At 48.8% G+C, this 15,062-nt stretch overlaps 1 protein-coding gene across 4 annotated transcripts in view; it reads left to right on the top strand.

The window, feature by feature from the left end:
• The first annotated feature begins 1,098 nt into the window (after positions 1-1,098).
• OTULIN (OTU deubiquitinase with linear linkage specificity) overlaps positions 1,099-15,062 on the top strand; it is a 37,847-nt gene continuing 23,883 nt past the window's right edge. For 3 of the 4 annotated variants that reach the window (XM_042233925.2, XM_027980158.3, XM_060400568.1), the window contains exons 1-2: positions 1,099-1,382; positions 9,849-9,925. In XM_042233925.2, coding sequence (XP_042089859.1) covers positions 1,231-1,382; positions 9,849-9,925 — 229 coding nt within the window. In that variant the 5' untranslated portion in view covers positions 1,099-1,230. Of the gene's footprint in view, positions 1,383-6,277; positions 6,327-9,848; positions 9,926-15,062 lie in introns of all 4 variants that reach the window. The other variant, XM_042233926.2, reaches the window with a different exon arrangement.

Raw genomic sequence — 15,062 nt, 5'->3', positions numbered from 1 at the left:
TGCAGCCATGAAATTAAAAGACGCTTACTCCTTGGAAGGAAAGTTATGACCAACCTAGATAGCTTCCCTGGTGGCTCAGACGGTAAAGCGTCTGCCCACAACGCGGGAGAGTCGGGTTCAGCCCCTGGGTTGGGAAGATTCCCTGGAGAAGGAAATGGCAACCCACTCCAGTACTCTTGCCTGGAGAATCCCAGGGACAGAGAAGCCTGGTAGGCTACAGTCCACGGGTTGGAAAGAGTCGTGCACGACTGAGCAACTTCACTTCAGACAGCATATTAAAAAGCAGAGATATTACTTTGCCAGCAAAGGTCCACCTACTCAAGACTATGGTTTTTCCAGTGATCATGTATGGATGTGAGTTGGACTATAAGGAAAGCTGAGCGCAGAAGAATTGATGCTTTTGAACTGTGGTGTTGGAGAAGACTCTTGAGAGTCCCTTGGACTGCAAGGAGATCCAACCAGTCCATCCTAAAGGAGATCAGGACTGGGTGTTCATTGGAAGGACTGATGCTGAAGCTGAAGCTCCAGTACTTTGGCCACCTGATGCGAAGAGCTGACTCATTGGAAAAGACCCTGATGCTGGGAAAGATTGAGGGCAGGAGAAGGGGACAACAGAGGATGAGATGGCTGGATGGCATCACCGACTCAATGGACATGGGTTTGGGTGGACTCTGGAAGTTGGTGATGGACAGAGAGACCTGGCGTGCTGCGTCATGGGATCGCAAAGAGTCGGACACGACTGAGCGACTGAACTGAACTGAACGCTTTCTCCTCACGGAGAACGCATCCCGCCACTGGTCCAGGGCTTTTCGCCCTCACGCCGCGAGACGCGACACCGAGGCGCAGTCAGCGACTTGAAAAGCGCTCTCGGGGCTGTTCCGGGGCGGGGCGCCAGCGCGCAGGGGCGGAGCACGCGCAGTAGCGTTTCGCGTGGGCGGGCCTCTCGTCTCCCGCCGCTCCACCCCCGCGCGGGCGCATGCGCAGGCTGGGCGTCGCAGGACTCCGGTCCGGCGCGGACCGCCCCACCTCCCCCCGCCCTCTTCTCGGGTGAGAGGTCAGGGGGCGGGTGGCGGTGACGCGCGCGGAAGCGTCCTGGGCACGGTCGCTAGCTGGCGGGCAAGCGGCGCGGCTGAGGAAACGGCCGCGGCCCGGGCGCCCGGACGGGAGAGGCTCCGGATCACTGGGAGGCTGCCGAAGCCCTGCGGCGCCGCCGCCGCCAGCGGCGGCCCCATGAGTCGGGGGACGATGCCTCAGCCCGGAGCGTGGGCAGGCGCTAGCTGTGCCGAGAAGCCGGCATGGGAGGCGGGGGCCGCGGCGCCGGAGGGCGGGAAGTCTGCGGCCGGCGGGCCACCGCGGGTCGCGGTGCGGTGCCCGTCCCAGCAGTGAGTGCGAGGCGCGGTGCGCGGGACCAGGGGCGGGGAGGGGGCTCCGGGCTTGGCCCCCTGAGGGGACGGTGCGGGGAGTATTGGGGGGATGGGGTGGGCTGGGGAGTAGCCGGCGGAGGGCCCTTCGCATCTAAGTATGATCGTCGGAAATAGAGGAATTCGTAAGACCCTTGTATCCAGTGTCCCAATTGCAAAAGTTTTTTCCGGAAGGCGCATCTCAAAAGTTCTGGTTATCCAGTGTCCCCACCCCCCCCCTTTTTTTGTATCTCCATAGCTCTAAAGCTAAAGAAAGCTCCAGAAACCTGGGAAACAAACTCCAGCAGCATATACTCTTATAAACCTCACTCCCATCAGATCTTTCCTCCGATCTGTGGGCGGAAGGAAAATAAGGTTGTCCCTTGTCCCCCACCACAGGAACACCGCACCACACGACGTGTTGTTCTTGGAAGGCAAGTCTCTGCTTGATGAGCGTCCCACCTGTTAGACAGACTTTGGACGGAGTTTGACCCAGTTGTTTTGGCCGCCAGCTGCTCATCTAGTTGTCCCCAATCACCGCCCCCCCCCCCTTTATTTTTAAATACGGAAGGCTGTGCTGGTTATAGTGTCTGTCGCTCAGTCGTGTCTGACTCTTTGCGACCCCATGGACTGTAGCCCACCTGGCTTCTCTGTCCATGGGGATTCTCCAGGCAAGAATACTGGAGTGGGTTGCCAGTCCTTTCTCCAAGAGATCTTCCTAACCCAGGGGTTGAACCCAGATCTCCTGCACTGCAGATGGATTCTTTACCGTCTGAGCCATCAGGGAAGCCTGATCAATTCTTTATTGAAGGTGGTGTAAATCGCAAGAGTCTGGGGGCAGGGGTGGAAGCAGAATGTAAACTTGAAGGCTGAAACTTTTCTGCATTTGCAAATGCTGCTGCTGCTGCTGCTAAGTCGCTTCAGTGTGTCTGACTCTGTGTGACCTCATAGACGGCAGCCCACCAGGAAAGAACACCGGAGTGGGTTGCCATTTCCTTCTCCATGCAAATGGTAGTCACATACAAATGCCTTTGGGATTCCACTCAGAAAACCAGTTTGACAGATTAGCAGGAAAGTGCCCTGTGCTTCCTACTCTCCCCCCACCCCCATTTCCTAAAAAGGGGTTCTGGGTGGAAACTGTTATTACAGATAATATATTATAATCATCTGGCTTGCATGGTCCTTTATTATGGACTGTGATATTCTTATTGAGCACCCAGACCCCTTGGGAAAGTGTTCAGTTCAAGCTGCACTTAATGGTCACTGGGAAAGATTGAGAGCAGGAGGTTTCAAACTCCTGACTCCAGGAGCCAGCCAGATGTAGACCATGGGTTCCTGGAGAGCTGAGTCTGATGGGGGTAGAATCCACTAAGTTCCAACCTGTGTGTGTTAGTCACTCAGTCATGTCTGACTTTGTGATGCCAAGGACTACAGCCCGCCAGGCTCTGCTGTCCATGGGATTCTCCAGGCAAGAATACTGGAGTGGGTTGCCATTTCGTTCTCTAGGGAATCTTCCCGACCCAGGGATCGAATCTGGGTCTCCTGCATTGCAGTCAGATTCTTTACCATCTGAGCCACCAGGGAAGCCCAGCCAATAGTTGCTGGATTTTCTGTAAAGAATCCAAAGATTCTGACTTTTGTTTGAAATGTTCTTTTTAAAAAATTTTTACTTTATTTAAAAGATTTGTTTACTTATTTATTGGTTTTGTTTTGGCTGGACGGAACAGCATGGCATGTGGGATCTTAGTTCCCTGACCAGGGATGGAACCTGTGTTCTCTGCAGTGGCTGCTTAGAATCTCAACCACTGGACTGACAGGGAAATCCCCTATTTTATTTTTTCAAAACTTCATCCATGTGCTTTATTTTTATTTTCTATTTATTTACTTATTTATTTTTGGCCATGCCACAACACTGGTGGGATCTTAGTTCCCTAACTGGGGATTGAATCCTGGGCCCTGGCCCACCTAGTCCTAACCGCTGGACTGCCAGGGAATTCCCTTGATTTTTAAATAGTAGCCTTTTATTTTTAAATTGAAACCACTGTGCAGGCCCATGTGTGAGCAGCTGTGACCTGTGGTTGCAGTTTTGCTCTGTACCTCTGAGCCCTACTTTAGACTCAGCAACTGATAAAGTGGGCGTGGTCTTTTGCTTCTGCCCCTTCGAGGCTCATGCTGGTTCCTACCTGCTGCTGCCAGGCTAACTGCTGTTCCCTCACTTATGCCCAGGTGGTCTGAGCTTTGCCCCCACCTACTGGCCCTGGCCCTCAAATGCTGCTTCTCAGCCTCAACCATTTCATGGCCTCCCCTGGGAGATGCAGAAACTTTGAACCAGGGTCCCCAAAATACACAGAGTTATTTGGCAAGTTTTTCTGCTGGATGTGGTTCCCGGAGTCTGAGCGCCTGAGGAAGTGGGTCATGGTGCAAGAGGAGCACTCTTTGCTGATGCACAGACTCTGTGGCGCAGGTATCCCTTCTGTCTGCTGGCAGCAGAGCTGTAGGCGTGGAGCTGAAAGGCATCTGAAAACCCCAGTCCAGGTTTGTCACTTGGTGCGTCAGGAAGCTGAGCTGCGGATCTGATCTGTATAGCTTGGCCAGGGAGGTGCAGGGAGTAGGTTCCAGGGCTACGTCCCCTGATGCCTGGGCGCCGGGGACTGCCCGCCCCCCTGCTGCCCACCACGCCCCTCCCCCCAACCCCCCAGGTCTTTGTGGCTTCATCAGCAAAACTGGGCAGAGAGGCATGACTTATAATGACTGCAAACTTCACTTTTTTTTTTTTCTGGAATAGATGTTCCAGTTTGCCTTTTAAGTAGTAGCTTAATTTCTTTTTCTTGCTATTTTTGTTGTCTTTGATGACCTCATTCTCTTTTAACTGGTAAGAGAACAAAGGGAAGCAAGGGAAAGGAGGTGAAAAGAATCTCAGATGGCAGCTTCTGAACATTACATCCCACGTTTTGGGCTTTCCTGTTTGTTGTATGGGCAGTGGGGCTGCTTATCCTGTGTTGTGATACTTTCTCAAGGGCCAGAGAAACTGCTGCGTCACATTGTCCATTGTATAGTTTGCAGTGTCGTGTGTGCCGTTCTTCCACGATGATGCGTGCAGCCTAATAGTTGAGTGCAGATGTAGGGACATAGTGGAATGCCTGAACTAGGTCCTAAAATGGTTTTTTAACCTTGTGTTTTTCTGTGACTGGAGCCAAGTCCCTTCTTCCCACCCAGAGAGTTAAGTTTGATCTGCACAGAAATTGAGTATTGCACCTGCCAATACGAAACACCATAAGATGCAGATGTTTGGGGACATCCTGCAGAGTAATTTTAATTCATTCAGTGGGTAGAAATTATGAATACAAACCCAACTTTGGCAGCCTTTATACATTCAGAATATGACTCCGAGGGGATTAGCGATGAGTCGACAGAGGGATGGCTCATTTCCTAGGCTTTCCATAGGATACAGATTCCTTGTGACTGGGCTCACTGTGATTTCCCCCCAGAGAAATCGTGGGGGAGACAGACACATAGATCTTGTGGATAAGCTGCATTCTGAATTGCCTTCCTTCCCTTCCTTCATTTGAGAACTGTGGTTGGCTGGCATCCCTTGGACAAGCCCCAAGGATGGCTCACACGACGACGCAGGGTCCTTTTTGAGGAAGGGTTAGGTCAGACCCGATTTAGTTGGCTTCTTTGGAAACTTCCTCACTCCTCCTGTGAGCAGGTCTCCTATCCTCCGTCCCCTGCTCACCTGACCCATAAAATCGAAACTTAGGGTGGGTCCACTTCTTCCTTTCAGCTAAGCTAAGACTCCGGCCCCCGAGGACCAGGGTGGCCCTGGACGTGGTTTGTGGCCAGGCTAGACATGCTTTGGGAATTGAGAAGCGAGCCTACTCCATGGTCTTCTCTATCTGCCTGAGAAGGGGACAGGGTTTAAATCTGGGGTCCACAGGCTCGTGGTGTGGAGAGGGCAGCATGATGTGTCTGTGTACCCTTCTGAAATCGAAAGCAAAATTGTATGCATATTTATGTCTTTCTGGACTGAGGTTCAGAGGAAAGCTGTGGATTCTCAGAAGGGCTGTAACTAACAACTTGTGAAGCCCTTGCTCTTGGGTGTTGCTAAGTGTACTGTCGAGCGAATGTTTTTTCCCACCCACCTCACACCTTAGTGGCTCCGGGGGTGCTGTCTTTGATGGGGTAACAGCTACTCCCTTCTGGTCCTTTCCCCACCTGGGAGTAGAACCTGCTTCAGAGCTGGGGTGCCCCTGAGAAACCTTAGGTTGCAGGGGTCCAGGTTGTCCCCAGACCCCTCTGGGAGTCACTGAGCCAGTCATGGAAAGTCCACTTGGAGAACGGAGGTGGAATTTTGGCCTGGGCGCCGGTACTTTCCTACATTTGATGTGTGGCTCACTCATTTTAGGCAACCGCTGAGAGGTGGAGGAAGGCTGAGTAGAGTGCTTTTTGCTTTTCCTGTGCCTGTGTGGGACGGTGCCCGGTGTCACAGGTGGTTGCCACTGTCTCACCGACACTGCCCGGGCTGTTAGTCTTCTAGGACAGGCCAAAGTAAGCATGAGCTGCAAGTCCAGAGAGCTGAACAGAGTCATATTCAGTTTAGGTTTTTTTAGATAGCTAAGGGGAACTTGGTGCAAATGTCCACAACAGTGAGTGATTGAGATGCTGTCTTGTTAGCTTTGCATATATGTTAGAGTTGACTTTTTTCATATTATGTGTTTACTGTATCAGAAATTGAAAAATTGGCTTCACAGAAATATCTTCTGCTTCACTGAGCTCTGTGTTTTTAGCTTATATTATAGCTTTTGTTTGGGGAATAGTATAATTTTGTTTAAATGTAGTCAGCATTTTAAAATTAAGTTTCATTTATTATTATCCAGGTCTTTGAACAGAGCAAGAGGAAGGTTATAAGTTAACAGACAGTGTCATGTAACCTGCTCAATGAAGTATATTGCCTTAACATTAAGAGTAAAGTATTTCATTTCTAAGAGAAAATGGGAGCTTGAAAATACACACTTTAAAATAACATTATGGTGCTAAACTAATAATTTTCTAAGGAGGAATTATTAACATTTTGGTTTTAAAATTTTAACTGAGTACGGCTCACATGCCATGGTCCCCAAGAAATCAGGTCACATTTAAGACTTTTACTTCACTACTTTTCTAGTGATCTGTATGTTTTCTGGAAGGAAATTTTTTGCTGTAGTGATCGTTTTGAGCCTATGGATTTCAACGGACTCTTTGTGCCAAATGAGCACCTCTCATCCCAACCCCAGCTTGACACACACACCAGATTGCCACATTTCTGAAACTGGTCAGCACGGGGGATCTGATCTTATCAAATAGCCCCTTTCCTTTCATTGTTTCCCTGTCTTCCTTTCCCAAACAAAAATTTAAACCTCCAGCTATTTCAGATTCCTGATTTTAAATATAATTTCTTTTTGCTGTTAAAAATATCATTTCCTTTTTGATATTTAAAAAAAGTTAAAAGTTTATTGAGTGAAGCATCTTCTTAAATAAAATTATTTTAATTTTTCTTGTTTTCCCACATCTCTCTTTCTAGTTGGCGGTCCTCGTGTTGGAGGAATATTTCATTTTGGCTGTTAAATGTCTCGTTTTCTGACTGTACTGATTGAACTTTATTGTTTGAACTTATAGCTTCTCTCCAAGTAAATACAATGGCCTTTAAAAGCCGTATTACAGTTTCCCTGGTGGCCTTGGCAAGTTAGCAGATATCCTTGGTGGCCATGGAGGCGTTTGTGAACATCTGAATGAAATAGTGTGGCTAAAGTGATTTGAATACACTCTTGGCCTCCCATTCATCAGTTTCTGCTGTGCTTCTTCTGTATGTCTTGAATCACCGCATTTCTGTTTCCAGTAGCTTCCCTTTCTGTTCTGTCTTCCCGTTGCACCTCATTCTCCTGTAGGCTTCTCTTCGTTCCTCTGCTGTTGGTCTTTGTGGGAGTTTGTATTTGCGGCTGTTCAGAGAGATGCTCGTTTAGAGAACCTCCTCTGGGCCCTGGTGTTGCCATGCACTTTGGTTATCCTGTAGATAAGAAAGGCAGGAGACAAGAGTTGAGGCAGAGACGCCTGCCTGTAGCCACAGAATTCGCATGAAGTGAGAATAGCTTCATAGTCCGTTAGAACCAAGAACTGGAAGAGGAACTGCATAGATCACTTAGATCTGTCTGGGCATCTTGTTTTGAAGATGAGAAAACTGAGGCCAAGATTAGGGAAGTGGCTTCCACAAAGACATGCTCCTGATAATGGTATTACGAAAACGATTCACTTAAATGCCGGTTTTATACGATCAGAATTTCTCTCCTATTTGATAAAGCTAGGAAGGAGGGCGAAAGATAACATTAAACTATTGAAAGAAGAACTAACACGTTTAGTCACTTTTTATTCTAAGTGTTTGATGTATAGTCCCTGCGAATCTGGTTTCTGTTTGCTTTTAACCCTGGCCCGGGCTGCATGGGTGACATCACACCTTTTACTTGAAATCTCACTGGGGTTAGAGCACACGGAGAGTACCTGTTCCCTAGTATGTCCCCCTCAGTCCCACAACAACAAAAGACAGGCGCACACACACCGTCACTTTTGAGAAGAGAGAAGAAAAGGAGAACGGGTAAGAGATGATCATTGGGTGAATCATCCATCCCTCTTCTTCCCAGATGGATAGGTACGAGAATTAATGAGACTAGCTAACTTTTTTGACTGTCGAGTGCCTGCGTGTCTTATTTTCAGAGCAGTCTCTTGTGAGTACTCTCACTGTTATTTTTACAGGTGGATACATTTAGGTGCTGAGAAGTGTGGTCCCTTGAGTTCCACAGGTGATGCACGTGGTTGACAAGGGCTGGAGTGGGGAGTGGTCACACCCTGGCGGTCTCACTGCAGCCCGTGGCATGCTCCAGCGAGGCCGCCCGCACAGCTTGTGCCCTGTTGGGGTGGACAGTGAGCCATGCATGCAGGGGCGCCAGCAGAGCCAGTCACAGGAGTACAAGCACACCTGGGCCCATCAAGTGTTTGGACTGAAGTGTGTGCGTGTGTGTGTGTGTGTGTGTGTGTATTTTGGACTTCCCCGCTTATTTGGACTGAAGTAAGTGTGTGTGTGTGTGTGTGTGTGTGTGTGTGTGTGTGTGTGTGTGTGTGTGTGTGTGGCTAGCATGGTGGGGCGCGTCCAGATTTAGACTTCCCCGCTTATTTGGGAGCCATTGAAGGGTTTCAGGGGTGGAGGGTGTGTTGGTCCCCACCTCAGTCTGTTTCTCTCAGCGGCACCCCCTTCCTCTTTCCTCTGGCTTCTGAGCCGTGCATGAGGCGCTGGGGAGCTCCCGGAGTCGGGCACGAAGGGGCCATCCCCTTAGTTCCTGAGTAACTCCTCTTTCCTCTGTGGCCTGGTGCCTGGAGCCTCCTGTCCTGTGTGAGGAGCAGGGGTGTGCTGTTGTGGGGAGTACCGGGAACTGGGGGTCTGTTGCTTGCAGCTCTAGAGTTCTCCCATGCTCCCCGCAAAGTACTCGGTGTGCCTGTAGTTCCTGGTCTTTCTGGGCCTTGCAGGGTGTCCTGGTCTTGCCTTCCAGCAGACATCGGTCCACGGGCCTTGAGGCTTCTCCCATCCTCTGTGCCTTAGCTCCCCGTCTTCCACTTTTGGGCGATTTGCGCTTTCACCTGTCTTGTGTTCCAGCAAAAACAGAATGGCATCTCTGCTGCCCATCACCGTGGTGCATCTTGGGGGGAACAGGAGTGGTCTTAGAATCTGAAAGTTCTGTTTGCCCTCCTTGTCTAGCAGCCAGTGGGGTTTTCTCCTTTCCAGGACTTAGTAGGTTCTTGTTGGCTCACTGAAGGAGCCGGGAGACTCTTTGGGGAGCTGCTGTGTAAGTCCCAATGAAAGTGTGGGGGTTGGTGGGCATATGCCCAGCACAAGGTCAGGGGGCTGCTTTCCTGTGGGCATCGGAGCAGGAGCACCTCAGGGAGCTGGTGTGGCCCAGGGGATCTTGTGGATCTCCTGTCCTCCTTCTTCGAGGAATTCTTGGAAAACTTGCCTGTGATGTCCCAAAGTCGGCAGTTGGCCTGCCCTCCTCAGTGCCTTTATTGGCACCATCTCCATGCTTGAAACCTGAAGAGTCATGAACAGCTTCGCTGATGAGCATAGATGAGTGTGCTAAGATGCTTACATGTGTGGTTGAGGCATTAAAGACATCACAGTTGAAATGGCCCCAGAGCCACGTAGCCAGTGGAGAGCTGTAAAATGTCTCACTTCAAAAAGTCTGAGTGAGTAATGCTAGAAACACAAGTCTAAGACGAAAGACCCATATTTTATCAGACTGTCATCATGTAATGTAAAAACGTTTAACTTTGCGTGTCTTATAAATTCGTAGAGCAGCTGCATGTTGTGATAAGAAGGACATGTCAGTGCCACAAATTTTTGAAATGTCTGATTTGGTGTGATTTCAGCGAGGAGGACATGTATCGTGCGGCGGATGAAATAGAAAAGGAGAAAGAATTACTTATACATGAAAGAGGGTCATCAGGTATGTTTGGAATTGTTTTCTTTATAAAGAGTTCTTACTGTTTATAGTAGAAAATGCAATTAAATCAGTATATTCATTTTCATAAAATATTGAGATACATTTTCCTAGGAAGATGGACTTCCTAGGAAGCATTCTTAGGCATTTGGTCTTACCTCCGCTGGGTTATTCATTTTGCTGGGTAAAAATATTTTGGATTTATTTGGGGACTACTGTTTCCTGAGGCTTTAAAATTTCAGTGCAAGTACTTTGCTTGCGTTCCTTACATTCATAGCATTTTTGCACCCGTGAGAATTTGTCTAACCTCTTGACACCACTCTCTCTTAAGTTCTTGACTTCCTTATTTTCAGAGGGAGAGTTGGGGTTTGAAGTGCGTTTTTCGTTTCAAGTGGAAGGATTTACTGAGAAGCTGGCCCTCTGGGTCTTTGTGTGCAGAAGGCCGTGTGAATTTGACTTATAAGAAACAACGGTGGTGGACTTGATAGCTGTTAATTCTCCCGTCATGTTGTGACTTCCTGTCCACACTTGTGCTCAGCCGCATGCGCTCTGTTCATCCGTCAGCATCCATCGACCCCTGGCTGCTAGGGTGAGCCTGCTTCGACCATGGCCGGCGGGGCCGGGTGTGGGGAAGCACCTCCTTCCTCCCCAACTCGCCCCGGGCAGGAGGCCAGGGAGGGGGCTCCATTAGGGGATACCCCACAGACCATTCAGACTGAGGGAAGGAGGAGAAGGGGCTGACAGAATGAGACTGTTGGATGGCATCACTGAATCAGTAACGTGAGTTTGAGCAAACTCTAAGAATTGGTCGCAAAGAGTCAGACACGACTGAGCCACCGAACGATTCACAAGCGGCGTTTTCCTGTGCGCCACTTGCGTAATGTTCTGGTTTAAGAACCAGCTCTCATTTACCGTGCGAGTGACAAAGTGTTAAGATGTGTCATTAGGAGCAGAAGATACCGGGTGGGGTCTCCGGAGACAGTTCTCGAGCCTTCCTCACAGGGAGTGGGCGAAACTCCTCCCTGTGGTAACCGAGGAAGATGATGTGCTCTGTTGTGGTCCAGCCCCTCGGCTTCCTGGCCCCCGTAGCCTTCAGAGGCGTCTCAGGGCCTCTGCAACGGCAGTTGCACACGCTTCAGCTCAGTGGCAGGACTCAGCAGTCCCGTCCTGAGGAGAAGGCGCTTCCTCAGCCCTCGTCTGTTCCTGCCCTTGTCTGTTCTTCAGGGGCCTCTGGCCTCCTCGCTTGCTCTGCAGGCTCTCTGTTGGGGTTCCCTTCTGTCCCCAGGGGAGCCCCACACAGGTGCTCTTGCTTTTCAGGGGGTCTTGTCGCTTCAGCTCTGGTCTGAGGCAACACGGGTCCCCTCACACCCTGCATCTCAGTCCTTCTGGCTTCGTTGCCCTTCCTGATGTAATATCCTGTGGATGGGCCTCTGGTGAGCAGCTCCGTTTTGTGCGAAAATGTCTTGATTTCACTGTTTCTTGAATAACCCCAGGTGAATAATATGTTTTCTCTAATTTTCCTTGAAGATTTCATTCCACTCTGTTGTCGTTTCTCTCGTAGTTGAGAACACTGCAGTCAGTCAGGCTCTTGGCAGTCTCTTTCCCTATCTTCTTTCTGTCTTTGGTGTCCTACAGTTTCTCCTCAGGGTCCCTTAAGTATGGATTTTTTTTTTTTTTAGTACTTTGTTAGGGATCGTTTTTACCTTTTAAAATCTGAAGATGCTTCGTTTTCATCAGTTCAGAATTCTCAGCCATTATCTCTCTAAATACTGCCTTTTTCCTATTCTGTTTATTGCTTTCAGAGCTCCAAACCAGGTGTTTGCTAGCTCCCATTCAGTTATCCAGGGCCCTGAGTCACACACTCTTTCACCTATTTTCTGACTTTTAGCCTCTGTTGCATTCTGGTTAGTTCCTTTAGAAAGGTATTCTCTTTCTCTTTTGGAAAAGATCTGTTTTCCTTCCCAATTTGCTTGGTCTTTTTTGACAGTGTATTGCTCTTTGCTCAAGTTTTTGTTTCTTCTTTTATTCCTTTCGGCATTTTACACATTCCCTTCTGGACCTGGTAACTCCATTAGCTGAGAATCCTGGCAGGTCTACTTATGCCAGTTGCTGTTTTTGCTTACTTCTTGTTTCTTCAGAGTTTGGTTCTACATTCAGCTATTGTGTGTCTGTGGAGAGATTGTGCAGCCTGTCTTGAGTGTGAGGGAGTTTGGCCTTGTTTCTGCCATGCACTCGGGAGTCACCTGCCTTGGGCCACGTCAGGTGAATTTCTGGGTTTGTGTTCCCAGGGTCTTGCAGTTGGTGTGAAGTCACACCCTGTCCCTGTGTGAGAGCTGGCCTGTGGTTATGAGATCTTAGGTCCTTTCTCCCCAAGTGAGAGCCCAGGTCAAGGCAGAAAGTTTTCTCATGCTCTCTGTTAGTCACCTAGTCCGTGCGTGCAAAGTCGCCGAGTCATGTCCTATTCTTTGCGACCCCATAGACTGTAGCCCACCAGACTCCTCTGTCCATGGGATTCTCCAGGCAAGGAACAGGTTGCCATTTCCTTCTCCAGGGGATCTTCCCGACCCAGGGATTGAACCCATGTCTCTCAACATCTCCTGCATTGGCATTCAGGTTCTTTACCACTTGCGCCACCTGGGAAGCTGACCCCACCTAGTCCAGGGGTGAGCAAAAACTAGCTGCCTGGCCAAAGCTGAGATGCCACCTGGTTTTGTAAATAAAGTTTTATTGGAACTCCTTAGTTTACACATCACACGTGGTGATTTTCGTGCATAGTAAGTTGAGTAGTTGTGATAGAAACCTTATAGCCTTAAAGCCTACGTTATTTACACTCTGACCCATTAGAGAAAAAGTTTTCAATTCTTGCCCTAGCCTCTTGATTGAGAGTCCCAGCGTTCTGGAGGGGTTCAGTTTTAACTTCCCATCCTCCAAGGGTCTGAATCCTTGTCCTGGTCACCATATGGTGGTTAAGGAACAAAACCTCTTGGTTATGTCAGCTTCTGGTGACCACTGTTGATTTTCAGCTTCCCCTTTGTGCTTTTTGAGTTTGTTTTTGGTGGAGTTTGTTTGGCCATTAGAAACGTGCATTCCCGAGGCAGTAAGCAGCCTGTGTAGCATGCGGATGACCAGAGCAGGAGCTGACTTAGACTGTAAGCTGCTTGGGGTGGGGGCTGGGGCGCACTTCCGATGCTGGCAGCTGCTCCGGCGCCCATTTTCCCACCCTCACTGCCTCACGCAGACCTGTGATTCATCAGAGGACTGCGGCCTGTGGCCTGGCCTCTGAGCCCAGCCAGCCTCCTGCCTCCTCCACTCGATCCTGAGATGGGGCTCTGCCGGCCTGTGGAGAGCCTTGGTGTCCTACCCACAGGAAAGAGCACCGCGGGCGAGGAGAGCGCCAGGGCTGGGCTTTCTCCCGGGGGCCCTTCCCGAGCTAGCAGCTGCTCTGCTCGTGCCAGGACGTGTCCTAGTGGATGTCCTCACCTCAGGACACGTGTGGCTCCTTGGGCTTTCTGAGGAGGTGAGTCGGAAAGCGATTGAAGGGAACTCTTCCTTCCACTAATAGACACTCACAAGGTGTTTTTGACTTTAAACAGTGGCTGCTCTTTATTTGAGGGTTGGCTGTGTAGCTGTGGTATTTGTGGTCTCTGTGGATTAGGCTCCAGGACTGGTTCACCTTTAAGCCAGTCCTGACTTAAGCACACATAAATGTATCTGTTACCTGTATGTGTATTGTTTTCCCTTTTGTATAGAAGGTTTATTTTCCTTATGAAAGGATTTATCAATGAGATTTTAAAAACAGGCAATTCTGACATTTTATGTCTTAAAAAATTGTTTTACTTATTAAAGTGCAAGAAGGGCTTAGGGGCTCTTCTTGTGCTCCTCCATCCGTCATCCCACATCCATCACATCTTGCACGGTCAGGGCCTGTGGTCCTTTCTTCTTAAGTAGTCTCTAAACCCATTCAGGACCAAACCTGGGCCTTTATCATCTTCATATCCCCCTGCTCCTAGCTCAATGCTTGGCACATATTAGACACACAGTGTTTGTTGGATTGAGTTGACTGTACCATGTATATTTTATGTACAACTTCCTCTTGAGTAAATATGCCATGAGGTACTTCTGTGTTTATATCCTGATTTCTTTGCTAACATTTACTTCTTCAATATTTTAAAAAGGAAGTCAAGATATGCCTGGGAATTTAGCTCTCTTTCTTCTTAAAACGTTCAAAGACCCACACATGTGCGTGCATATGCCTAGGCCACAAAATCCAACCCCAGGCCTCATGTGTTAAACAAGGAAAGTCTGAAGGCCATTTTATTTTTTACTGTAATATCTGTCTGATCATCAGTTGTGTCTTTAATTTTGGGGGGGTATGTGTTATTAGAATCAAACAGGCCTGTGTTTCAGCTCACATTGAGAGCTCCGTTAGTTTTTGGCTGATTATCAACAGTTTACAGCCCTTTGGGATCAAAACAGGATATAACGAAATAAAGATTATTAAATATACATCTGTAATAGAAGTGTTATCTCTTTGTATAATGGATGTGAAAAAATTACAAATCACTAGCTATATGGTCTCATGGCTTAGACTACTGCATGTTTGAATGAACATTATTCGAGGATACCTAGGTCAGTGTGGTTGCCAGTGCTGAGGGCACAGCTGGGAAACAGACCAAGCCCCTGCCCTCAGGGAGCTCATGTTTTGCTGTGTGTGTGTATGTGTGTGTGTGTATGTGTGTGTGTGTGTGTGTGTGTGTGTGTGTGTTTTATGTGTATGTGTGTGTCTGTGTGTAGGGATGGGAGAGGCAGCGTACAGAAAAAGAAATATGTTAGGTGTTGATCAGTGCCAAGAAGAAAAGCAGAACCATGTAAGGGGAACAGAGTGAAAGTGTGTGTGAGTGTGTGTGTGTGCATGTGTGAATGTGTAGGGATGAGAGAGGCAGGGTACAGAGAAAGAAATATGTCAGGTGTAGATCACTGCCAAGAAGAAAAGCAGAACCATGTAAGGGGAACAGAATGAAAGTGTGTGTGTGTGTGAGAGAGAGAGAATGTGGGTGTGTGAGATGTTTTGACACTGGGTGTCAGTGTCAGAGGTAAGCAGAGACCTGCAGAGCTTGAGGAGCAGGTACCTCACAGGTAGGGC

This window comes from Ovis aries, chromosome 16, assembly GCF_016772045.2.
Source record: "Ovis aries strain OAR_USU_Benz2616 breed Rambouillet chromosome 16, ARS-UI_Ramb_v3.0, whole genome shotgun sequence".
Lineage (NCBI taxonomy): Eukaryota > Metazoa > Chordata > Mammalia > Artiodactyla > Bovidae > Ovis > Ovis aries.
Note: the sequence above shows the minus strand (reverse complement) of the source record. Positions and strands in the feature narration are given on the sequence as shown.